This window comes from Rhincodon typus, chromosome 13, assembly GCF_021869965.1.
Source record: "Rhincodon typus isolate 14 chromosome 13, sRhiTyp1.1, whole genome shotgun sequence".
NCBI lineage: Eukaryota > Metazoa > Chordata > Chondrichthyes > Orectolobiformes > Rhincodontidae > Rhincodon > Rhincodon typus.
The window spans coordinates 5,831,231-5,857,258 of NC_063344.1; the positions used below are offsets into that span (position 1 = coordinate 5,831,231).

The 26,028-nt window shown below is 45.5% G+C and overlaps 1 protein-coding gene across 1 annotated transcript in view; it reads left to right on the forward strand.

Annotated features, from left to right (window-relative positions):
• LOC125484701 (sodium/hydrogen exchanger 9-like) overlaps positions 1 to 26,028 on the forward strand; it is a 54,460-nt gene that overhangs the window by 2,776 nt on the left and 25,656 nt on the right. The window contains exon 2 of the mRNA XM_048604492.1: positions 1,537 to 1,642. Within this exon, the coding sequence (XP_048460449.1) occupies positions 1,537 to 1,642 (106 nt within the window). The remainder of the gene's footprint in view (positions 1 to 1,536; positions 1,643 to 26,028) is intronic.

Sequence of the window (26,028 nt, forward strand, 5' to 3'; positions counted from 1 at the left end):
CCCCCCCCCCCCCCCCCCCCCCCCCCCCCCCCCCCCCCCCCCCCCCAGTGCCAACCTCCCATCAAAAACTTTATCATCCACCTAAGGTACATCCACTGCGTTCATTATTACTACATTGATCATGTTTTCCACTGCTCAGGCCCCCAGGTTTGTCCATGCCTAGATTCCCAGAATTCTGATGGAGGGGTTTGATCAGTGGCAGGTGGACAGGATAATGCGACCCTCTCCCTTTCCTCCCCTTAGGCCCGCTGATCACTGTAACCAGCAGTTGTTTACATTGCTGACACCATCAAACTCATTGACTGCCCCAGGGGGCCATGTGCATTAACACTAAGAGTAAAAATCATGTGAACTTGATCTGACATTATTTTGTGGGGTAAGCTCATTGATGCCGAGGGGCACACAGTTCTTGAGCAGCCACAATCCCACTGGTTGCCACTGGTTGTCTTTGAAAATATAAACGTCCCTGTTACAAGTGAAGTAAGACATGAGATTCTAGTGCTGGAAGTATAGAGGCCCAAGCCTTTGCCATGCAAAGCCAACTTGTGATCGTTACCATGTGATCATCCATCACATTCCCGATGACCCAGGAGTCCAGAACCAGGGGTCACTGTCTAAGGATACAGGATCGACCATTTAGGACTGAGATGCGGAGAAATGTTTTCACCCAGATAGTGGTGAGCCTGTGGAAATCTCTGCCACAGAAAGTGGTTGAGGCCAATACCCTGAATATTTTAAGAAGGAGTTAGATATAGTTCATGAGGCTAAAGGGATCAAAGGGTATGGGGAGAAAGTGGGAAATGGAGAACTGAGTTGGACGTTCAGCTATGATCGTATTGAATGGGGAAGCAGGCTCAAAGGGCTGAATAACCTACTCCTCTTATTTTCTATGTTTCTAATTCAGGGATTCCTTGCCCTGTTCCCACTCTGGCAGTTTTTGCTGGTGCATGATAAGGACATGGATGGCAATCCAGCACACAGCACTCCCAACCCTCACCAGCTTCATTGTGAGGGTGAAAAGTTCTAAGCTCCCCCTTTGCCAACCCTGACAATTTTGCACACCTGGGTCTCTTCTGTAAATGGAAGGGGTTTGGGGGGTGGGGAGCCGTGAACCACAGCAGAACCCTAGTCTCAAATCATCAGGGAAGGCGATGGCCTAGCGGTATTATCGCTTGACTGCTAATGCAGAGACCCAAATAACATTCTGGGGACCTGGGTTTGAATCCCGCCATGGCAGATGGTGGAATTTGGATTCAATAAATATCTGGAATTAAGAATCTAATATGACCGTGAAACCATTGTTGATTGTTGGAAAAACCCATCTGGTTCACTAATGTCCTTTAGGGGAGGAAACTGCTGTCCTTACCTGGTCTGGCCAACATGTGTCTCCAGACCCACAGCAATGTGGTTGACAACATGGGGCTTAGATTAAGGTGGGTTTTTTGGGTTTTGGTTTTCAGTTAATGTGACACATCACGGCCTCCCCATCCCTGTAATGTTTGAATAAAAGAGTGTCTTATTTTTCCCCGCACACAGTGACCGTGCTCGCCATCTTCCACGAGCTCAACGTAGATGTACAACTCTACACGCTGCTGTTTGGGGAGAGCGTTCTCAATGACGCAGTTGCCATCGTCCTGACCTAGTAAGCACTCGGTGGGGGCTGGGGGTGGGGGGCGTGGGGGGGAGGGGTAAGAGCTGCCAAATCAAAATGCGTCTTTTGTCAATCCACCGATGGCAGCAGAGCGTTACTGCAACAAAAGTGCTGAACTTCCGAGATCTAGGCTCGGCCATGACCCCACCTTTCTCTCCACCCAGCAACACGTCAGCTAGGTTTTAATAAACTGCCTTGCAATGAGAAATTCCTTCTGCCTTTTCCAGCACCCCAAATGACCTCCTGCCCCCCAACCCGTGCCCGATAGGGTTCCTACAGTGTCAACACTTTGAGGAACAACCCACCCAGACACACCCCTCCACCCTGTTCACAGAACCCCTACAGTGTGCATACAGGTCATTCGGCCCAGCAAGTCCACACCACCCCTCCAAAGAGCATCCCATCCAGACTCATTCCCCTACCCCTGCATTTTCCCATGTCTAACCCACCTAGCCTACACATCCCTGAACGCTACGGGCAATTTAGCATGGCCAGTCCACCCCAACCTGCACATCTTTGGATTGTGGGAGGAAACCGGAGCACCCGGAGGAAACCCATGCAGACATGGGGAGAATGTGCAAACTCCACACAGACAGTTGCCCGAGGCTGGAATCGAACCCGGGTCCCTGCTGCTGTGAGGCAGCAGTGCTAACCACTGAGCCACCGTGCTGCCCCACTGTTGGATGTGTAATATGCTCTTCCCCACTTTATGCTTTCACAAATCATCTTACAGAGCAAGTTTTCGAAGTCCAGTTTCCAGCTCATAATCTATTTTCAAGCTCCCTGTTATCTTTCTCTTTTGGCTGATTTCTTTTTGATCGCAAATCGCTGGCACTGAGTCACAAACATCGAGGGATTCGGATCCAGCAATTGTTTAAAGGGTGAAAATATCACACGGTCTTTTGTCTATTTTTTGAGCAGAGGTATCACCTATTTAGTATTGTAGGTCATCACCTGCACTGAAGGAGCAGACATACACCTGAAAAATGTTTTTAACATTGACTTGCTAATACTGCCATTGGTAATTTGAAAGCTATTGTCTCAAATAGCAACCAATATGTCAAAAAAAGGGGAGAGAAAGCAGAGTTAGTGTTTTGGGTCCAGTGACCCTTCTTCAGTTCTGAAAGGACTCGAAACTCTGCTTTCGCTCCACAGTTGCTTCCAGACCTGCTGAGTTTTTCCAGCAATTTTAGATTTTGTTTCCAATTTCCAGAGTCTGCAGTTCTTTGATTTTGTTTTTCAACTAAGTGATTGGGGCAAGAGTGGATTAGAGTTTTCCAAGGTAAATGGCCATTCAGCCCACTTTGATGCATCCTGTAGAGAGATCCTAACCCCCTCCAAGTGACATTTGATGACTGAGTTATTCCAGATTCTTTACCTATCTGGAAATCCACTCCAAGGGTTCATCACACTTCAAATAACAAAGAATTGTTTCCGAAAATTGTGACTTTTTTCTTGTTTGGACATTGTCCAACTCTCAAACTGTTATCTTACACTAATGTAATGTTCTTGATATATTTGCCCTAATACGTATCCCCCTAAGAGCCCACATTTCTACCACCAACTGTCCAGGCTGGAAAAGCCCATGTTTCACCAGTTTTTCTTTATAGCTGAGACCACCTTTCCACCTTTTTCCTACCCACGCCACCTACCCACCTAAACAAGGGTTACAGCCTCTTGGCTTTGCACTGCTTCCTATGCCTCAAAATCTTGTTTGTTGAAGACCAGACTAGAACAGTATATACTTTGATTTATCCCATCCCTTGATTTATATTCTGCTGCTTTGATCACATTCTCAACGTTTCGTTGGTTTTGTTGATAACTTCCTCTTTATTGTTTGGACCTGTTGAGAATCGGGTTAGGTGAGATGCCTTTACATGCATCCTTGTCTATTTCAAAAATTATTCCTGGAGAATCGGTACCCTTTTGCTTTACCTATCTATAGGCAATAGACGAAACACGCTTGAGAAACTCAGTAGGCCTTCGATTATATCTGGTTTATTATTGTCACACGAGACACAGTGCAAAGTATTGTGTATGCTATACAGGCAAATGAAAACTTACATAAATACATCAGGGTAACAGAACAGAATGCAGAATGTAGCGTTACAGTTGCAGAGAATGATCAACTCTAATTCATGAGAGGTGTGTTCATCAGTCAGATAGCAGAGCAGAAGAAGCCGTTCTTGAATCTGTTGGCACGTGCTTTCAAACGTTTTGTATCTTGTACCGGAAGGAAGTGGGCGGAAGAGACTATAACCAGGCTGATTACGTTGGCTAGATGAACACAGCAGGCCAAGCAGCATCAGAGGAGCAGGAAGGCTGACATTTCGGACCTAGACCCTTCTTCAGAGACTGTCAACATTAAGTATGGTCTAAGTTATCTTCAGAACCAGTTCAGGTCCTAACCCTAACCCTGAATGTGTTCTGAAGAAGAATCCTACTAGGTTCAACATCAACTGTTTCACTGTCTACAGATATTGTCAGACCTGCTGAGTTTCTTCACTACTTTGTGCTTTTATTTCAGATTTCCAGTATTTTGCTTTCGTCTGCAATAAGTTAACTTGTAATTTCTTTTCCCTTTATTCATTAACGGGATGAGGGCATCACAGGCTAAGCAGCATTTATTGCCCATCCTTTATTGCCCAGAGGACAGTTCAGAGTCAACCCCTTCGCTGTGGGTCTGGAGTCACATGTAGGCCAGACCAGGTAAGGATAGCAGTTTCCTTCCCTAAAGGGCATTAGCGAGCCAAATGGGTTTTTCCAACACAAACAAAAACAAAGTTGCTGGAAAAGCTCAGCAGGTCTGGCAACATCTGTGGAGGAGAAAACAGAGTTAACGTTTCGGGTCCGGTGACCCTTTCTCTGAGACCTGCTGAGCTTTTCCAGCAGCTTTGTTTTTGACCCTTTATTTGCAAATGCATAGCTTTTAACAATAGCCCAGTCTCTCTCTGAGTCAGGCATACAGAGACCTGATATCCCCGACACTCACCCGTTTAGAACAAAGAACAATACAGCACAGGAACAGACCCTTCGACCCTCCAAGCCTGTTCAAACACGTTTTGCCCTTCCATACTAAAACTGTCTTCATTTCAGGATCTGTATCCCTCTATTCCCTTCCTATTCATGTAGTTGTCCAGGTGTTTCTTGAAAGCTGCTATTGTGTCTGCTTCCACCACCACCTCTGGCAGTGTGTTGCAGGCACTCCCCACCCTTTGTGTGAAGAACTTGCTTCTCACATCTCTTAGACTTCTCCCCCTGCACCTTGAACCTGTGTCCTTGAGTAATTGACCCCTCCACCCTGGGAAAAATTCCTCATTCTTTCCACTCTATCCATGCCATTCACAATGTTATAAACGTCTATCAGGTTGTCCCTCAACCTCTTACGTTCCAGTGAAAATAAACCCAGTCTATCCAACCTTACTTCATAGCTAAAATCCCCCATACCAGGCAACTTCCTAGTAAACCTTTTCCGTACCCTCTCCAAAGTATTCATGTCCTTCTGGTAGTGTGGTGACCAGAACTGTACACAATATTCCAAGCATGGTCTATCTAAAGTTCTATAAAGCTGCAGCATAACTCGTCTGTACTCATATTCAGTGCCCCTTCCAATGAAGGCAAGCATGCCATAGGCCTTTTTTACTACTTTATCTACCTGCGCTGCCACCTTCAGTGATCCGTGGACCTGCACACCCAGATCCCACTGCATATCAATACTGCTAAAGGTTCTGCCATTCACTGTATAATTTCCACGTATACTTAACCTTCCAAAATGCATCACCTCATTTGTCTGGATAAAACTCCATCTGCCACTTTTCTGCGCATACCTCCTGCTGTATCCTCTGGCAAACCTCCTCACTATCCAAAACTCCACCGATCTTTATATCTTCCGCAAATGTATTTATTAGACCAGCCATGTTTCCCTCCAAATCATTTATGTAGACCATGAACAGCAGAGGTCCCAGCACGAACCCTGTGGAACACCACTGTCACAATTCCCCATTCGGAAAAGCATCCTTCCACCACTACCCTCTGTCTCCTATGACTAAGCCAGTTCTGTATCCATCTTCCCAGCTCACCCCTGATACCATGTGACTTCACCTTTTGTCCCAGTGTGCCATGAGGAGACCTTGTCAAAGGCTTTACTGAAGTCCATATAGACAACGTCAACTGTTTTTCCCTCATCAATCATCTTCGTCACCTCCTCAAAAAACTCAATCAAATTAGAGAGGCATGATCTCCCCTGCGCAGAACCATGCTATTTATTGCTAATCAGTCCATTTATTTCCAAATGCTCATAGATCTTGTCCCTTAGAATCTTTTGTGTCAGCCAGGGCTCCCTGATTGGGGCTGTTAATCTGGTCCAATCAGGGAACTCATTCTACGAGGTGGTTGACCTCATCACAATCACAACAAACTTCATCTGTTATTTTACAAGGAGTGGAACTGGAGCTAATGGTTCAGGAATTTCCTTTCATCTGTTTTGTCAGCCACTTTGAATGTTGGTGGCACATTAACTTGTTTCCAATTGTCTTAACTGTCCCCTGACCACTGAGGCAGCTCAGGGAAGGTTTATTTGGACAAATTCTGGCGTGGAAATGTTAAACAGGTTGGCACCGGAATTTAGAGGAATGAGGGGTGATCTCATTCAAGCATATAGGTTCCTTAAAGGGCTTGACAGGGTAAATGCTGAGAGGATGATTCCCCCTCATGGGAGAGGTTAGTAACAAAGGGCATAGCCTAAGAATGAAGGGGCACAAATTTAAGACAGAGGTGAGGATGAATTTCTTCAGAGGGTTGAGAGTCTTTGGAGCTCCTTGCCACAGAAAGCTGTGGACGCAGAGACCTTGTGTTTGTTGAAGGCTGAGATAGATTCTAGGTAGGTTCTGAGGAAGGGTCACCGGACCCAAAACATTAACTCTGATTTTTCCTTCACAGATGCTGCCAGGCCTGCTGAGCTTTTCCAGCAATTTCTGTTTTTGTTCCTGATTTACAGCATCCAGTTTTTTCCGGTTTTTATATAGATAGATTCTTGATCAGTTGGGAATCAAGGGTATGGGGAAAAGTCAGGAAAGTGGACATGAGGAACGTCGGATCAGCTATGATCCCATTGAATGACAGAGGGGTCAAAGGGCATTGTTCTGTTCCTATTGCAAATGGTCTTATGGACCGAGAGTGTGTGTAAATGTCAGTTGATGTCAGTATAGCCACAAATGAGCTTCATGATTACACTGACTTGGATTTTTGCTCTTTTTATCCTCTCTTCCCTAAAAACAAGACGCCCCCAACTGGCGAACTGACTGAGTCCCCTCAGCGTTGGCCTCCTGTCTCTGAACAGGGGCTGGGCAGGGCACGGCCCATATGGTGGGGGGCTCTCGAATTTCAGAGATTGTGTGAGATTCGAGACATTACAGTGTTTGTCAAAGGCTGTTGTGCTTAACAATAAGTCGAAGGATGTGGTGACAACTTGTGAGAGATGTGAGAAAATGAAGTAAGTGGAGAAATTTGAAGTCGTTTACTTTCAGTTTTGAATATTAATTGGCTCCTGGCACATACGATGCAAGTCTAAACTATAAGCGTAACAATCTTTTAAAAATAAAATCTGCGTCAGATGCTTATCCTAATGCTCTGCAGTGAAGAGATAAAGCTGATCAGGCTTGTATTCTTAAATTCCCAGATCTGTTTGGTTTACTCTAGATATGAATAAGCTAAGGAAGTCCCAATGATGGCATGTACCCAGTTGGTCTTTTTGCAGCAAGGTATTTGACAGAAATATTGCACTGGCAGTAATACACCACGAGTGTACCCATACAATGCCTTAGACTCTCAAATGACCTGGTTTACATGGACTTGTTCCTGGCTTAAACTGTAACAGATGACCAGTGCCCCACCCCATGTGACTCCCGTCCCTGAGCGAGCTGGACATTGCCCTGAGTCACACATTCTGTTCTTACCCTTTACCGTGCAGGCAGCCTGTGAGATCAAACCGTGATACTGTCCAGTCTTCAGCTGTTTGAGGGCTGGCAAATGTGTCACCCATAACAGTCAGCTGGCCTATCACCCATTAGGGCATCTGCTCGTTTTCACTGGAAGAAGTCTTCTCTTAATGAACCTTGACCCCTCAGGCCAGCCTGTTCACAAATACTCACGTTGGCTGTTTCACAATAGCTCTTGTAGCATGTGTTGAACTGTACTGTCCTTGCACAGCAGAGCCCTGTGATCAACCATAGTTTGTTATGCTGACAATCTGGTCAGCTCTCACATATCTGGAGCCTTGCGTCTGGTTTAAATCCGATCTTAACGCAGACACACTGTGCCAGTTTATCAACCCACACATCCCTTCAGCAAACACATTAGTCACGATCCAACCAACAAATCTTTCAATAGAGTCCAGCATAGTCCCAGAGGACTGCTCAGTCATTAGAGAGGGAGAGGGAGAACTGATGGTGGTTTAACAGCCACCATGCCTGAAGTGAGGGGAGATGTTGAGAAGGAGAGTCCTTCAGCCACTGTGGGAATCAAATCCACACTGTTGGTGTCATTCTGCATCATAAACTGGTTGTCCAACCAACTGAGCTAACTGGCCCGAGTGCACCCAGCAGATTTCTGTTACTCCCTACAACATTTATCTAAATAGCTCCAGTTTCCAATGGTTTTTGGTGCTGCAAACATTTGGTGCGGGATGCAAGGGCGGCAGGAGAAACTCGCTGCATTTTTATCGAAATGACATCGTCAGAACATCGATAAATTCTGGATAAAATTTGCATTTTTATTTTAAGAAAGAGGAAATGTTTACCAGATAAGACAAGTGTTGTTTTCAAAACTGAATCATTTTATAATGTGGGGTTTGCTGCGGCAGTGTAGTTAGGATGCACCAAGTTTTAAACACGCACACAGAATTGCTGAAGAAACTCGGCAGGTCTGGCAGCATCTGTGGAGAGAAAGCAGAGTTAAAATCTTGAGTCCAGTGACCCTTTCAAACAGATTGTTACCCATAAATCAGCGAGATGATTAATTACCTTCTTAATTATCTTGGCAAACTCTCTGGGTTTCCAGGTGCATTTCTTTCCCATTCTACAATGATTCTCTCAAGCCGTGCTTTTTGGGCACATTCTAATTGGTGCAAATATTTCTGACCGGCTAGTCAAGGATCAGACTTGCAGACTGACCCATCACTGAGAATGAATTTCTCAAGGTCAGAGATTACATGACACCAGGTTACAGCCCAACAAATTTATTTGAAATCACAAGCTTTCAGAGCAGAGAAGGAACAGAGCTCCAAAGGTTTATGATTTCAAATAAACCTCACTGAATCATACAATGCCTGCAATGTGCAAGCAGGCCATTTCAGTCCACACCAACCCTCAGAGCATCCCACCCAGTCCCACTTCCATACCTCTGTATTTCCCATGGCCAATCCACCCTAACCTGCACAGCTTTGGACTGTGGGAGGAAACCCACGCAGACACGGGGAGAATGTGCAAACTCCACGCAGACGGTTGCCCGAGGGTGGAATCGAACCCGGGACCCTGGCGCTGTGAGGCAGCAGTGCTAACCACTGAGCCACCCTGTGGGTTGTAACTTGCTGTTGTGTGACTTCTGACTTTGTCTACCCCAGTCTAACACCGGCTCCTTCACACCATTGCTGCCAACAAATTTCTCAACAAACAAACACCACATTTCTGTTTGCCCAACATGGAGTGCACAGGGGCGTTTATAACTTCTCAAATCTAAGGAGATTTATCTCGGTTCAGCAGAGGAAATGGTTGGAGACCCCAATTAATAAGGAGGGACACTGCTGATAGTCAAACTGCTAAATGTTGGCAACATGCAGCGTTGAAAATCTTCCGGTTGCTTATCTGGTTCAGGCAACAGCATCTTTAAGATGATAACTATCAGAACCCACAGTTGGATTCACAGGTTAGGCATGCGATGGCAGATGTGTCAGTTAACGAACTCTCAGAGCAGTTGTTAACAGTGACCTGAAGCCACTGTTGATCTTTGTTAACTCTGATGTTGAATTACTTAATCAAAGGGAACAGTTTGTCTTGTTCTGAGTTGCCATTTTCAAGGGCAATTTTCTAACTAACTACAGCCCACTTTGACTCTGCCTAGTTCAGACCGCCCACTTTCTGAAGATGATAATTACCAGACATGGGCTAACTCATGGGTATGGGTTTCATGGCTATCAGTAACTCCAAATCAAGTACAGAACATAAAACCAGACAGACTGCATTTCCAACTTTCGCTTTTATTTTAAAGCTGAAGAGATTTTTGATTTGTTCATTCATAGGACATGGGCGTCACTGACTAGGCCAGCATATATAGCCTGTCCCTAGTTGCCCTTGAGAAGGAGATGGTGAGCGGCCTTCTTGAACCACTGTAGCCTTCCTGCTGTGGGTTGATCCACTTTGCTATTAGGGAGAGAATTCCAGTGACAGTGAAGGAACAGCGATATCTTTCCAAGTCAGGATGGTGAGTAACTCGGAGGGGAACTTGCAAGTGGTGGTGTTCCCATGTATCTGCTGCCCTTGTCCTTCTAGATGGAAGTGGTCGTGGGTTGGGAAGGTGCTGTCTGAGGATCTTTGGTGAATTTCTGCAGCGCATCTTGTAGATAGTACACACTGCTGCTACTGAGCGTCGGTGGCGGAGGGAGTGGATGCTTGTAGATGTGGCTGCTTTGTCCTCAATGATGTCAAGCTTCTTGAGTGTTATTGGAGCTGCACCCATCCAGGCAAGTGGGGAGTATTCCATCACACTCCTGACTAGTGCCTTGTAGATGGCGGACAGGATCTGGGGAGTCAGGAGGTGAGTTACTATAGGATTCCCAGCCTTTGACCTGCTTTTGTAGCCACGGTGTTTCTGGTCAATGGTAACCTCTAGGATGTTGATTGGCAAGTCGGTGATGCTTAGATTATCTCTTGTTTGAGATGGTCATTGCCTGGCATTTGTGTGGCACAAATGTTACTTACCACTTAGAACATAGAACATAGAACATAGAACATTACAGCACAGTACAGTCCCTTCGGCCCTCGATGTTGCGCCGATCTGTGAAACCAATCTGAAGCCCATCTAACCTAAACTATTCCATTATCATCCATATGTTTATCCAATGACCATTTAAATGCCCTTAAAGTGGGCGAGTCTACTATTTTTGCAGGCAGGGCATTCCACGCCCTTACTACTCTCTGAGTAAAGAACCTACCTCTGACATCTGTCTTGTATCTATCACCCCTCAATTTAAAGCTATGTCCCCTCGTGCTAGGCATCACCATCCGAGGAAAAAAGCTCCCACTGTCCACCCTATCTAATCCTCTAATCATCTTGTATGTCTCTATCAAGTCGCCTCTTAACCTTCTTCTCTCTAACGAAAACAGCCTCAAAACCCTCAGCCTTTCCTCATAAGACCTTCCCTCCATACCAGGCAATATCCTGGTAAATCTCCTCTGCACCCTTTCCAATGCTTCCACATCCTTCCTATAATGCGGTGACCAGAACTGTACGCAATACTCCCACGTGCGGCCGCATCAGAGTTTTGTACAGCTGCAACATGACCTCATGGCTCTGAAACTCAATCCCTCTACCAATAAAACCTAACATACTGTACGCCTTCTTAACAATGCTATCAACCTGGGTGGCAACTTTCAGTGATCTATGCACATGGACACCGAGATCTTTCTGCTCATCCACACTACCAAGAATCTTACCATTAGCCCAGTACTCTGTATTCCTGTTACTCCTTCCAAAGTGAATCACCTCACACTTTTCCGCATTAAACTCCATTTGCCACCTCTCAGCCCAGCTCTGCAGCTTATCTATGTCCCTCTGTAACCTGCAACATCCTTCCGCACTATCCACAACTCCACCGACTTTGGTGTCATCCGCAAATTTACTAACCCATCCTTCTACGCCCTCATCCAGGTCATTTATAAAAATGACAAACAGCAGTGGCCCCAAAACAGATCCTTGAGGTACACCACTAGTAACTGAACTCCAGGATGAACATTTCCCATCAACCACCACCCTCTGTCTTCTTACAGCTAGCCAATTTCTGATCCAAACCGCTAAATCACCCTCAATCCCATGCCTCCATATTTTCTGCAATAGCCTACCATGGGGAACCTTATCAAACGCTTTACTGAAATCCAAATACACCACATCAACTGCTTTACCCTCATCCACCTGTTTGGTCACCTTCTCAAAGAACTCAATAAGGTTTGTGAGGCACGACCTACCCTTCACAAAACCGTGTTGACTATCCCTAATCAAATTATTCCTTTCTAGATGATTATAAATCCTATCTCTTATAATCCTTTCCAACACTTTACCCACAACCGAAGTAAGGCTCACTGGTCTATAATTACCAGGGTTGTCTCTACTCCCCTTCTTGAACAAGGGGACAACGTTTGCTAGTCTCCAGTCTTCTGGCACTATTCCTGAAGACAATGACGACATAAAGATCAAAGCCAAAGGCTCTGCAATCTCCTCTCTAGCTTCCCAGATAATCCTAGGATAAATCCCATCCGGCCCAGGGGACTTATCTATTTTCACACCTTCCAGAATTGCTAACACCTCCTCCTTATGAACCTCAATCCCGTCTAATCTAATTGCCTGTACCTCAGTATTCTCCTCGACTACATTGTCTTTTTCCTGTGGAATACTGACGAAAAATATTCATTTAGCACCTCTCCTATCTCTCCGGACTCCACGCACAACTTCCCACTACTGTCCTTGACCGGCCCCAATCTTACTCTCGTCATTCTTTTATTCCTGACATACCTATAGAAAGCTTTAGGGTTTTCCTTGATCCTACCTGCTAAAGACTTCTCATGTCCCCTCCTGGCTCTTCTTAGCTCTCTCTTTAGGTCCTTCCTGGCTAACTTGTAACTCTCAAGCGCCCTCACTGAGCCTTCATGCCTCATCTCTACATAAGCCTCTGTCTTCCTCTTGACAAGAGATTCAACTTCTTTAGTAAACCACGGTTCCCTCGCTCGACCACTTCCTCCCTGCCTGACAGGTACATACTTCTCAAGGACACGCAGTAGCTGTTCCTTGAACAAGCTCCACATTTCAGTTGTGCCCAGCCCCTGCAGTTTCCTTCTCCATCCTATGCATCCTAAATCTTGCCTCATCGCCTCATAATTGCCTTTCTCCCAGCTATAACTCTTGCCCTGCGGTATATACCTATCCCTTTCCATCGCTAAAGTAAACGTAACCGAATTGTGGTCACTATCACCAAAGTGCTCACCTACCTCCAAATCTAACACCTGGCCTGGTTCATTACCCAGTACCAAATCCAATGTGACCTCGCCTCTTGTTGGCCTATCTACATACTGTGTCAGGAAACCCTCCTGCACACATTGGACAGAAACTGACCCATCTGAAGTACTCGAACTATAGCGTTTCCAGTCAATATTTGGAAAGTTAAAGTCCCCCATAACAACTACCCTGTTACTTTCGCTCCTATCCAGAATCATCTTTGCAATCTTTTCCTCTACATCTCTGGAACTTTTCGGAGGCCTATAGAAAACTCCCAACAGGGTGACCTCTCCTTTCCTGGTTCTAACCTCAGCCCATACTACCTCAGTAGACGAGTTGTCATCAAACGTCCTTTCTGCCACCGTAATACTGTCCTTGACTAACAATGCCACACCTCCCCCTCTTTTACCACCTTCCCTGATCTTACTGAAACATCTAAACCCCGGAACCTGCAACAACCATTCCTGTCCCTGCTCTATCCATGTCTCCGAAATGGCCACAACATTGAAGTCCTAGGTACCAACCCATGCTGCAAGTTCACCCACCTTATTCCGGATGCTCCTGGCATTGAAGTAGACACACTTCAAACCACCTTCCTGCCTGCCGGTACACTCCTGTGACCTTGAAACCTTATTTATGACCTCACTACTCTCAACCTCCTGTACACTGGAGCTACAATGCAGGTTCCCACCCCCCTGTTGAATTAGTTTAAACCCTCCCGAAGAGCATTAGCAAATTTCCCCCCCAGGATATTGGTACCCCTCTGGTTCAGGTGTAGACCATCCCGTTTGTAGAGGTCCCACCTACCCCAGAATGAGCCCCAATTATCCAGGTATCTGAATCCCTCCCTCCTGCACCATCCCTGTAGCCACGTGTTCAACTGCTCTCTCTCCCTATTCCTCGCCTCGCTAGCACGTTGCACGGGTAACAAACCAGAGATAACAACTCTGTTTGTTCTCGCTCTAAGCTTCCACCCTAGCTCCTTGAATTTCTGCCTTACGTCCCCATCCCTTTTCCTACCTATGTCGTTGGTGCCTATGTGGACCATGACTAGGGGCTGCTCCCCCTCCCCCTTAAGGATCCTGAAAACACGATCCGAGACATCACGGACCCTGGCACCTGGGAGGCAACACACCAACCGCGAGTCTCTCTCGTTCCCACAGAATCTCCTGTCTGTCCCCCTAACTATGGAGTCCCCAATGACTAATGCTCTCCTCCTCTTCCCCCTTCCCTTCTGAGCAACAGGGACAGACTTGTCAGCCCAAGCCTGAATATTGTCCAAATCTTGTTGCATTTGAACATGGACTGCTTCAGTATCTGAGGAGTCAAGAAAGGTACTGAACATTGTGAAATAATCAGTGAACATCCCCACTTCTGACCTTATGATGGAAGGAAGTTGATTGGTGAAGCCGCTGAAGATGATTGGGCCTACAATACTACCCTGAGGAACTCCTGCAGAGATGATTGACTTCTAACAACCACAATCATGTTCTTTTGTGCCAGATATACTTTCAATCAGTGGAAATCTTTCCCTGATTCCCATTGAATCTAATTTTGATAGAGCTCCTTGACGTTATATTTAACAGCAGTTCCACAAAATTGATGTCTTTATTTGTCTGTTCCCTCATTCCAAATTCAACCAAGGTGCTTTCAATGAAATACCTTCCAGCAATTATGATACATTTTTTTTCAAACAGTACCTTCCAAATCCATGACCACTTCCATCTAGAAGGACAAGGGCACCAGATACATGGGAACACCACCCCTTGCAAGTTCCCCTCCAAGCCACTCACCATCCTGACTTGGAAATTTATTGCTGTCCTTTCACTGTTGCTGGGTTAAAATCCTAGAATTCCATCCCTAATGGCATTGTGGGTCAACACACAACACACAGACTGCAGCGGTTCAAGAAGGCAGCTCACCTTCTCAAGGGGCAACTAGGGATGGGCAATAAATGCTGGCCCAGCCAGCGATGGCCATGAGTGAATAATAAAGAAAAGTTGATGTTTGTTGTGACATTTAGAAATGGAACCAGCGGTAATTGGGAATTCTTCTGCTTTTCTCAGGAAGGAACACATTGTAAACCCCTTTTCTGTTGTTATCTAGAATCTCCTGGTTTGCACCCAACAAGGCTCGTCTAGTGGTATCGCTGGACCTGTTAATCCAGCAACCGAGATAATGTTCTGAGGTAGTAGGAACTGCAGATGCTGGAGAATCTGAGATAACAAGGTGTAGAGCTGGATGAACACAGCAGGCCAAGCAGCATCAGAGGAGCAGGAAGTGTTCATCCAGCTCTACACCTTGTTATCTCTAATGTTCTGAGGTCCTGGGTTCAAATCCTGCCACAGCAGATAGTGAAATTTGAATTCAATAAAAATCTGGTGTAACAAGTCTAATAATGACTATGAAGCCATTGTTGATTGTCAGTAAAAATCCATCTGGTTCACTAATGTCCTTCACGGAAGGAAATCTGCCATCCTTTCCTGGTCTGGTCCACATACGACTCCAGATCCACAACAATGTGGTCGACTCTCAATTGCCCTCTGAAATAACCAAGCAAGCCATTCATTTGTACCAATTGCTACAAAGTCTCAAAGAAATGAAACTGGATGGATCACCTGGCATCGACCTAGGCACCCGAAAAGACAACAGCAGAAACAGCCCTGTCGACCCTGCAAAGTCCCCCTCACTAACATCTGGGGGGGTAGTGCCAAAATTGGGAGAGCTGTCTCACAGAATAGTCAAGCAACAGCCTGACACAGTCATACTCACAGAATCATAGCTTACAGACAATGTCTCAGACACCACCATCACCATCACCATCACCATCCCTGGATATGTCCTGTCTCACCAGTAGGACAGACCCAGCAGAGGGGGTGACACAGTGGGATACAGTCGGGGGGGTGTTGCTCTGGGAGTCCTCAACATTGACTCTGGACCCTGTGAAGTCTCATGGCTTCAGGTTAAACATGGGAAAGGAAACTTCCTGCTGACTACCACATACCGTCCTCCCTCAGCTGATAAATCAGTACTCCTCCATGTTAACAACATTTGGAGGAAGCACTGAGGATAGCCAGAACACAAAATGTACTCTGGGTGGGGGATTTCAATGTCCACCACCAAGAGTGGCTCGGCAGCAGGGCTACAGATCGAGCTGGTCGGGTCCTAAAGGACATAGCTGCGAGACTGGGTCTGTGGCAGGTGGTGAGGGAACCAACAAGAGGGAAAAACATACTTGACCTTATCCTTCCCAATCTGCCAGCTGTAGTTGTATCTGTCCATGACAGTATCGGTAAGAGTGACCGTCGCACAGTCCTTGTGGAGATGAAGTCCCGCCTTCGCATTGAGAATAACTTCCATTGTGCTAAATGGGACAGACTTCGTACAGATCCAGCAACTGAAGACTGGACATCCATGAGGCGCTGTGGACCATCAACAGCAGCAGAATTGTACTCCAGCACAATCTGTAACCTCATGGCCCAGCATATCCCCCACTCAACCATTACCATCAAGCCAGGGAATCAACCCTGGTTCAATGGAGAGTGCAGGAGGGCATGCCAGGAGCAGCACCAGGCATACCTGAAGATGAGGTATCAACCTGGTGAAGCCACCAAACAGGACGACTTGCACGCCAAACAGCGAGAGCAGCAAGTGATAGACAGAGCTAAGCGATCCCACAACCAATGGATCAGATCTAAGCTCTGCAGTCCTGCCACATCCAGTCGTGAATGGTAGTGGACAATTAAACAACTCATTGGAGGAGGAGGCTCCACAAATATCCCCATCCTCAATGATGGAAGGGCCCAGCACATCAGGGTAAAAGGTAAGGCTGAAGCTTTCGCAGCAATCTTCAGCCAGAAGTGCCGAGTGGATGATCCATCTCAGCCTCCTCCAGTGGTCCCCAGCATTACAGATACCAGTCTTCAGCCAATTTGATTCACTCCACGTGATATCAAGAAATGGTTGGAGACACTGGATACTGCAAAGGCTACGGGCCCTGACAACATTCCAGCAATAGTACTGAAGACTTGTGCTCCAGAACTTGCTGCTCCCCTAGCCAAGCTGTTCCAGTACAGTTACAACACTGGCATCTACTCAACAATTGCCCAAGTATGTCCTGTACACAAAAAGCAGGACAAATCCAACCCGGCCAATTACCGCCCCCCCCATCAGTCTCCTCTCGATCATCAGGAAAGTGATGGAAGGTGTCAGTAACAGTGATATCAAACAGCACAGGCTCAGCAATAACCTGCTCAGTGATGCCCAGTTTGAGTTCCACCAGGGCCACGCAGCTCCTGATCTCATTACAGCCTTGATTCAAACACGGACAAAAGATCTAAATTGCAGAGGTGAGATGAGAGTGACAGCCCTTGATATCAAGGCTGCATTCGACCGTGTGTGGCATCAAGGAGCCCTAGCAAAACTGGAATCAATGGGTATCAGGGGGCAAACGCTCCGGTGGTTGGTGTCATACCTGGCACATAGGAAGATGGTCGTGGTTGTTGGAGGTCAGTCATCTCAGCTCCAGGACATCTCTGCAGGAGTTCCTCAGGGTAGTGTCCTAGGCCCAACCATCTTCAGCTGCTTCATCAATGACCTTCCCTCCATCATAAGGTCAGAAGTGGGAATGTTTGCCGATGATTGCACAATGTTCAGCACCATTCGTGACTCCTCAGATACTGAAGCAGTCCATGTTCAAATGCAACAAGATCTGGACAATATCCAGGCTTGGGCTGACAAGTGGCAAGTGACATTCACGCCACACAAATGCCAGGCTATGACCATCACCAGTAAGAGGCAATCTATCCACCGCCCCTTGGCATTCAATGGTGTTACCATCACTGAATCCCCCACTATCAACATCCTGGGGGGTTACCATTGACCAGAAACTCAACTGGACTCACCACATTAACAGAGTGGCTACAAGAGCAGGTGAGAAGCTGGGAATACTGCGGCAAGTAACTCACCTCCTGACTCCCCAAAGCCTGTCCACCATCTACAAGGCACAAGTCAGGAGTGTGATGGAATGCTCCTCACTTGCCTGGATGAGTGCAGCCCCAACAACACCTTCCAAACCCACGACCACTTCCATCTAGAAGGACAAGGGCATCAGACATATGGGAACACCACCAACTTCAAGTTCCCATCCAAGTCACTCACCATCCTGACTTGGAAATATATCACCATTCCTTCACTGTGCAGCTACCTATGGACTCACCCAAGAGTGGAAGAGCGTCATCCTCATCTGTGAGGAACCACTGATGACGATGATGTCTTACAGAGTGCTTGTTGCCGCCTGGTATCCTATATTTCAACAACGTCCTCATCGACTTACAGTCAATAAGTAATCTCGTTTTGGGGTCAGTCTGAGTGGCTGGAGGATAACACGATCAGTGACACACGGTAAATACTGACTCTCTCAGGGTGAAACCTGTTTCATTGCAACAAAGAACTGCCACAGAAACCATCCGAGCTGCTCGGTGAATCTAAGGGCATTCGTGTTGAACTTTTTGTAAACTTTGTGAAGCAGTTTACAAATGCCAGTGCTGTGAAACATTTCTGCATTTTAATTGAATGAGAGGGAGCTATGCAACCTTACCACCACCCCCTCAAGTGGCGACTGGAAGTGGCCCAGCCAGCAACACCCACATTCCATAAATAACTTTACTTAAAAAAAAGTGCGCTCTTTTACTGCAAATTTAAACTGCAAATGCATGAGACCAGCTCTTGCTAGTAAAATACTTAAAACTGATTCCCTTATCCCAATGGCTAATTTGTAGTCCCATCATACTCAGGATCCACCAGGCATACAGCTGTGTCTGTATTATGCTGTTAAGTACAGCAATTGAGAAATCACTGGTTGTTCTATTCTTAAAGTATCACCTTCATCTAACTCCTAGATCACACAAGTCAATTGAATCTGGTTTTTAATTGTTGAATATTTTTCTGAAACATGGTTTGGCAAACATTTTGCCTTCAGGTGTTTTACCTCAACCTGCATCAGGTCCAGCTCTGTTCTTTCCTAGTCTAGGCCCGAAACGTCAGCCTTCCTGCTCCTCTGATGCTGCTTGGCCTGCTGTGTTCATCCAGCTCTACACCTTGTTATCTCGGATTCTCCAGCATCTGCACTTCCTACTATCTCTGTTCTTTCCTAACTGTGTGGGGCTGCCAAACAGGAGAAAGGCTGACCTATGTTGGCTCCCAGTGCCCCAGTTTAAACTTCTCATTCCAGATGTCTTAACCCTCTCTAATTCTGTAACTTTCACAAGCTGTGCAAGTCATAGAGGTGTACAGCACGGAAATGGACCCTTCGGTCCAACTCGTCCACCCCGACCAGATGTCCCAAACTGATCCAGTCCCATTTGCCAGCATTTGGCCCTTATCCCTCTTAAACCCTTCCTATTCATGTACCCATCCAGATGCCTTTTAAATGTTGTAATTGTACCAGCCTCCACCACTTCCTCTGGCAGCTCATTCTATACACACCACCCTCTGTGTGAAAAAGTTGCTCCTCTTAAATCTTTCTCCTCTCACCTTAAACCTATGCCCTCTAATTTTGGACTCCCGTACCCTCGGGAAGAGACCTTGGCTATTCACCCTATTCATGCTTCTCATGATTTTATAAACCTCTATAAGGTCACCCCTCAGCCTCCAATGCTGCAGGGAAAATAGCCCCAGCCCATTCAACCTGTCCCTGTAGCTCAAACCCCCCCAACCCTGGCAACATCCTTGTAGATCTTTTCTGCACTCTTTCACATTTAACAGCATCGTTCCTATAGCAGTGAGAGAGAATTGAACGCATTGTTCCAATAGTGGCCTAACTAAGCGGCCTATGTTCTGAGGAAGGGTCACCGGACCCGAAACGTTAACTCTGTTTTCTCCTCCACAGATGCTGCTAGACCTGCTGAGCTTTTCCAGTTTTTGTGGCCTAACTAATGTCCTGCTCAGCTGCAACATGACCTCCCAGCTCGTATACTCAAGCATGGGATCTAATCTTCATAGAATTGCTATAGTGTGGAAACAGGCCATTCAGCCCATAAACTCCACAATAATCCTCTGAAGAGCATCCCACCAAGACCCATTCCCCCACCCTATTCCTGTAACCCTGTATTTCCCATGGCTAACCCATCTAGCTCCCTGTACATCCCTGGACACTACGGACAATTTAGTATGGCCATTCCACCTAACCTGCACATCTTTGGACTGTGGGAGGAAACCGGAGCACCCGGAGGAAACATATGCCAACACAGGGAGAATGTGCAAACTCCACACAGACAATCCGGTCTGAAAAGCAACCACTACCCTTTGTCTCCTACCTTTTTGCCAATTTTGCCTCTGATTGGCCTGGCACCCCCTGGATTCCATGTCTTTTCAAGACTTCTGCAAATTTCACACAACACTAGCTTTTCATACATCCCTTAGGCCCTTTGGCCCATTAGTGCTGGCCACACCTACAGTTGGTCACCTGCTGGAATGTGTCCCTTAAAATTTTGCGCTTTTGTCTCGTTCCTTTAAGACCTCCATTTAGAGTTACCCCTTTGACCAAGCATTACCTTTGCTGGCAGCTTCCTCTACACATTGTACATTTTTACCCAATAACTTCGGATGTCTTGTTAAGGTTGTAAAGGACGTCGGTGAGGCTTCTTCTAGAGTACTGTGTGCAGTTCTGGTCGCCCTGTTATAGGAAGGATATTATTAAACTGCAGAGCGTTCAGAAAGATTTACCAGGATGTTGCTGGGTATGGAGGGCTTGAGTTATAAGGAGAGGCTGGATAGGCTGGGACATTTTCCACTGGAGCATGAGGGGTGACCTTATGGAGGTTTATAAAATCACGACGAGCAGAGATAAGGTGAATGACAAAGGTCTTTTCCTGAGAGTGGGGGGATTCAAAGTAGTGGGGCCTGTTTTTAAGGGGAGGTGAGAAAGATTTTTAAAAAGGATATGATTGATTGACTGATTTTTATTTATTGTCAATCAATTAATCAATCAATCATGTCCTTTTTAAAATTTTTCTTTTACACAGAGTGTGGTTCGTGTGTGGAATGAATTGCCAGAGAGAGTGGTGTTTGTGGCTACACTTACAACGTTTAAAAGACATTTGGATAAGTACATGAATAGGAAAGACTTGGAGGGATATGGGCCCAATGCAGGCAGGTGGGACTCGTTTAATTTGGGAACATGAGGATCTTGAACTGGTTGGACCGAAAGGTCTGTTTCCATGTCATATGACTCTATGACTCACCTGTGGGGTTCTGTGACTTTTTTCCCTTGTATTAAGGATGCTGTGTGGGTGCACATCGCATTTCGGTAACTTCAATTGTCCAGCTCCTCGTTCCCAGTCACACAGCTCCTGAAGAGTAAGAATGCAAAGCACCAATAATCCATCAAGAAAAATACAAACTAATCAGGAACTGTTCAAGGGCCTTAGCTGTTTATGTAAATCAATATTGCTCCATAGATGATGTGCTTCAAAAAAAAACTGAAGTGTTTGCTTGAAAGAAATTGATGTTTTCGTAAGGGGCTGCAATTGACGATCATAGATAAATGGAAGAATTATTTCAGAGCAGGAGTGGGTAGTTATTGGAGAAAAGATCAATCCTGCACCCATGCTTTATAACATTGTGACATAATTGCCCATGGAGATATCTATTGGAGTTCCTGACAATTTAGCTGAACTAAGCAAATAATTGGCTAATGTTGAAAGAAGTTAAGAACACAGTTAATAATTGGTTTCTGGGGCAGTGCTTGCATGTATATTTAAGGCTGAGATAGAGAAATTCTTGATCATTTGGGGCACCAGGGAAAGAGCAGGAAACTGGACATGGAATGTCAGATCAGTCATGATCATATTTATTTGTGGGACAGGATTGAGGGGCTGAATGGCCGGCTCCTGTTCCTAGTTTTTTAATGGTCTTATTTTCACATATCTACTTGTTGAAAAAGAAATGCTGTTTGTGGAATTTTTTGTTTGGGGCTGTTGAATTTTATTCTGCTGTAGCTTTATGCTCACAGTCTAATTTGATAATAACATCCAGGGCAGTACCTAATGGTTTTCAGTTGCAGTTACGTCCATGCGCAATGGCCCTGATAACATCAACAATGCTATCAACTTGAATTACTGAGGCTGAAAGAATGTAAGAAGCCAAATTAACATCAGTAGAGATTATCATCGTCCTGAGGGTGCTTAGCATGAGAGTATCACTTGTAATTTAACTCTCATTCACAAGTTTCACAAACTCCCTTCTAAGAGACTTTCTTTGTAAGTTTAGGTGCTGCCACCTGCAATCATCCTTGTTGCTCTTCTCTGAGTTCTTTCTGAAATCAAACTGCTCAAAAGATTACATCCTCAATCGCCTAAAATTGGGAATCAAATAAATGTGGGTCATGTTTGGAGATCTCAGGAGGCCAATCCTTTTAAACGTTCAAACAGAAGATTTCTGGTCATCTCTCGAGACGGAGCTTCCATACCATAAGCAGCCCTGTTTCTCTCTGAGATGTGGGACTGCTGGCCTATCATTTTGTTTGAAGCCTCCTCCTGTCCCTCCAGCCCCAAGGCTCCCTCTTCATCCGCTCAGAGTCTGCCACTGACTCCAGTGGAGAACCAAGACCTCCCTGACAGGTTTGTTTAAATGCTGCGGTATAATTTAGTAAACCGGTGGCTGAGATTATTTTAAAACAGTTATGGGACCATGTAGGAGATGGCCTAGTGGTATTATCACTAGACTGTTAATTTAGAAACCCAGGCCATGTTCTGGGGATCAGGGTTCGAATCCCACCATGGGATTTGAATTCGATAAATATCTGGAATTAAGACTCTAACGATGACCGTGAATACATTGCTGTAAAAGCTCATCTGGTTCATTAATGTCCTTAAGGGAAGGAAGCTTCCATCCTCACTTGGTCTGGGCCTATATATGACTCCAGACCCACAGCGATGTGGTCGATTGTTAACTGCCCTCTGGGCAATAAATGCTGGGCCTAGCCAGCAAGTGAACGAATGAAAAAAGTTAGAATTAGCTTTATTGTCACATGTACTCACATGAGTACAGTGAAAAGTTTCAAGTCACCACTTATGGTGCCATCTTTAGTACCAAGGTACCTGGGTACAGATTCTTAAGTACAAAATCAGAGGAAGAAATTAGAAAAATAAAGAAATAAAAAAGGTCAGAATAACAGTCTTTCTATCCCAGACCATGTGGGGCTTGACTCCAGACTGCATCTGCTCTGGATTCTCCTCAGGGCTGGGAGTCCTCACTGAGGCCGGGAGTCTGCGATGACTTCGCTCGAGACTCAGGGACGGGAGGTAAGTAGAAAGAAGGGAAACAAAAAGGAAAGAAACAGACAGAGTAGATGAGTTTGGGCTAAGGAGTCCTACCCTGCTGCCATCTTGGAATTGGTTTAAAATAAAAGTATTTGTTAATTAGTTTTAAATAAAATAAATGAGCAAATTATTTTAATGTCAATGTATTAACCAGTATATTATGAGAGAAAATTAAACCCTTGAGTGCTCATGACATTATTAAGTGTAAACCTTTTGCAAAATAACCGAGATAAAGTGAATGAGAGTTAAATTACAAGTGATACTCTCATGCTAAGCACCCTCAGGACGATGATAATCTCTACTGATGTTAATTTGGCTTCTTACATTCTTTCAGCCTCAGTAATTCAAGTTGATAGCATTGTTGATGTTATCAGGGCCCTGGCACTTAACAGCTGTCTCAGTGGAGTTGGCCATTAAAATGCAGGGGAATGGCCCTTTTCGCTTTACAGTCATGAAGCTCAATGTTGATCCTTCCATTTATACTGGCACAGCTCTCTGATAGGAATTGACAGAAATAAGTACCTAGTGCCCGCTAGCAATAGCAAAACACGAGGTAACCTCGAAACAAGCGACAAAGACTATCAGTTTCCAAGTCAGTGCATCACAATGGCACACTGGAACAAACTGCCAAAGAAAATAATCACTGCTGCATCACTTGATATCTTCAGGACCCATCTCTGAATTATTTGTGTTTATACAAGTTTGGACGTTGCTGGCTGAGCCAGCGTTTGTTACTCATCCCTAGCTGCCCTAGGGATGATGTGGTTAGCTGCCTTCTTGAACCATTGCGTTCGTGTACTCTAGGTACAAAGCCTTAGAGAGGGAATTCCAGGATTTTGACGCAGCAACAGTGAAGGAATGGTGATATATTTCCAAGTCAGGATGGTGAGTGACTTGGAGGGGAACTTGGAGGTGGTGGTGTTCCCATGTATCTGCTGCCCTTGTCCTTCTAGATGGAAGTGGTCATGGGTTTGGAAGGTGCTGTCTGAGAATCTTTGGTGAATTTCTGCAGCGCATCTTGTAGATCCTGCTGCTACTGAGCGTCAGTGGTGGAGGGAGTGGATGTTTGAAGGTGTGGCGCAAATGAAGCGGCTGCTTTGTGCTGGATGATGTCAAACTTCTTGAGTGTTGTTGGAGCTGCACTCATCCAGGCAAGTGGGGAATATTCCATCACACTCCTGACTTGTGCCTTGTAGATGATGGACAAGCTTTGGAAAGTCCGGAGTTACTCACTCCAGGATTCTCAGCCTCTGACCTGCTCTTGTAGCAGTTATATTTACATTGTTTTCTTTGCGTGTTTATAGGTTTTTCATTATCGGGACTAAAGTATCAGCAATTCCTGCCTTCTGTAAATAACACTAACCACGTAAATGATATTGGAATACTGGTATTTATCTCTGATGCTAACACAATCACAGCAAAAGCAGAAATGGCAGTAACTAAAACAAACTCGAAACGTCTGGAGGGGCTGTACTATAAATTACTACCAAGTATTTAATTTCGAAGGAATATAAAGCTACTCTTTCTCCTGCCAGAGAGAGTAGTTACATGGGGACAAATTGCTTCAAAGCAATGTGTTTTAAAGTGGAGAAACTTAGAGCATAGAACATCTGAGACATATAGTTGTTCCATTTATTACTCTCAGCTTCCTAGACTTCGCTATTCCGGTGGCTCAGTGGTTAGCGCTGCTGCCTCACAGCGCCAGGGACCCGGGTTCGATTCCACCCTCGGGTGACTGTCTGTGTGGAGTTTGCACATTCTCCCCGTGTCTGTGTGGGTTTCCTCCGGGTGCTCCGGTTTCCTCCCGCAGTCCAAAGATGTGCAGGGTAGGTGGATTGGCCATAACACATTACCCATAGTGTGCAGGCTACGTGGGTTAGCCATGGGAAATTCAGGGCTGTAGGGATAGGGTGGGGCTGTGTGGGATTGTCTTTGGAGGGTCGGTGTGGACTTGATGGGCTGAATGGCCTGCTTTCACACTCTAGGGATTCTATGATATTTCATTTTGCCATTCAATGAGACTAAACTAGTAAAAAAAAATGAATACCATAATATTCTTGAAAGCTGTTCCTTCTGTTCAGTCTACATACAAAAGGGTCCACATGCACAATGTTTGACATAACACCATGTATCTGTTGACATTCAGTGGCTAGACACTTAGCTTTGCTTTCCTGTCCTCATTTCCCAGCACTGTGCCCTGTAATTGGATGCTTTCCTCTTATTGTTATCAAGATTTCTGTATGTGTACAACTTCAATCTTGTATCTCATCAAAGAGCTGGAGTTGTGTAAAATGTCTGGCAGGCAGGTTCCAAGGCACTTAAAACTCGGCTCGTTTTAAGAAAGGAAGGATATAGGCAAGCATCAGAGATGTTATAACATCCAGGTTGTCAGCTTATTCTCATTAGATCCCATTACATCTGATTTGTGCTGTCCCCTCCATGCATCTGTCCATCCATGTCACAACCCTGCCATTTTACAGAGCAACTGTCTGTGGGCAGGAAACTAAAGAGAAATTATATCCTTGTGGGTCACCTGCTGTGTTCATTGTTGTGTACAGATACGGTCTTCCGTTGTTCCTGGTTTTTATGCTGTAAAATAATGGAAGGCAAGCCAACAGCTTTCTTGTGCAATCCTCAATAGTTCACCTCACTTTGTCCCTCATCCTCTGAAATACATCAGTTGTCAAACCCAAAGCTGGACCAACAGATGATCACAGTTAGAACTGTAATAAAACTCCTGAAGACTCCCACCCGAAGGTTGCAGGAACAGCACCTCACATTTTGCTTGGGAACCCT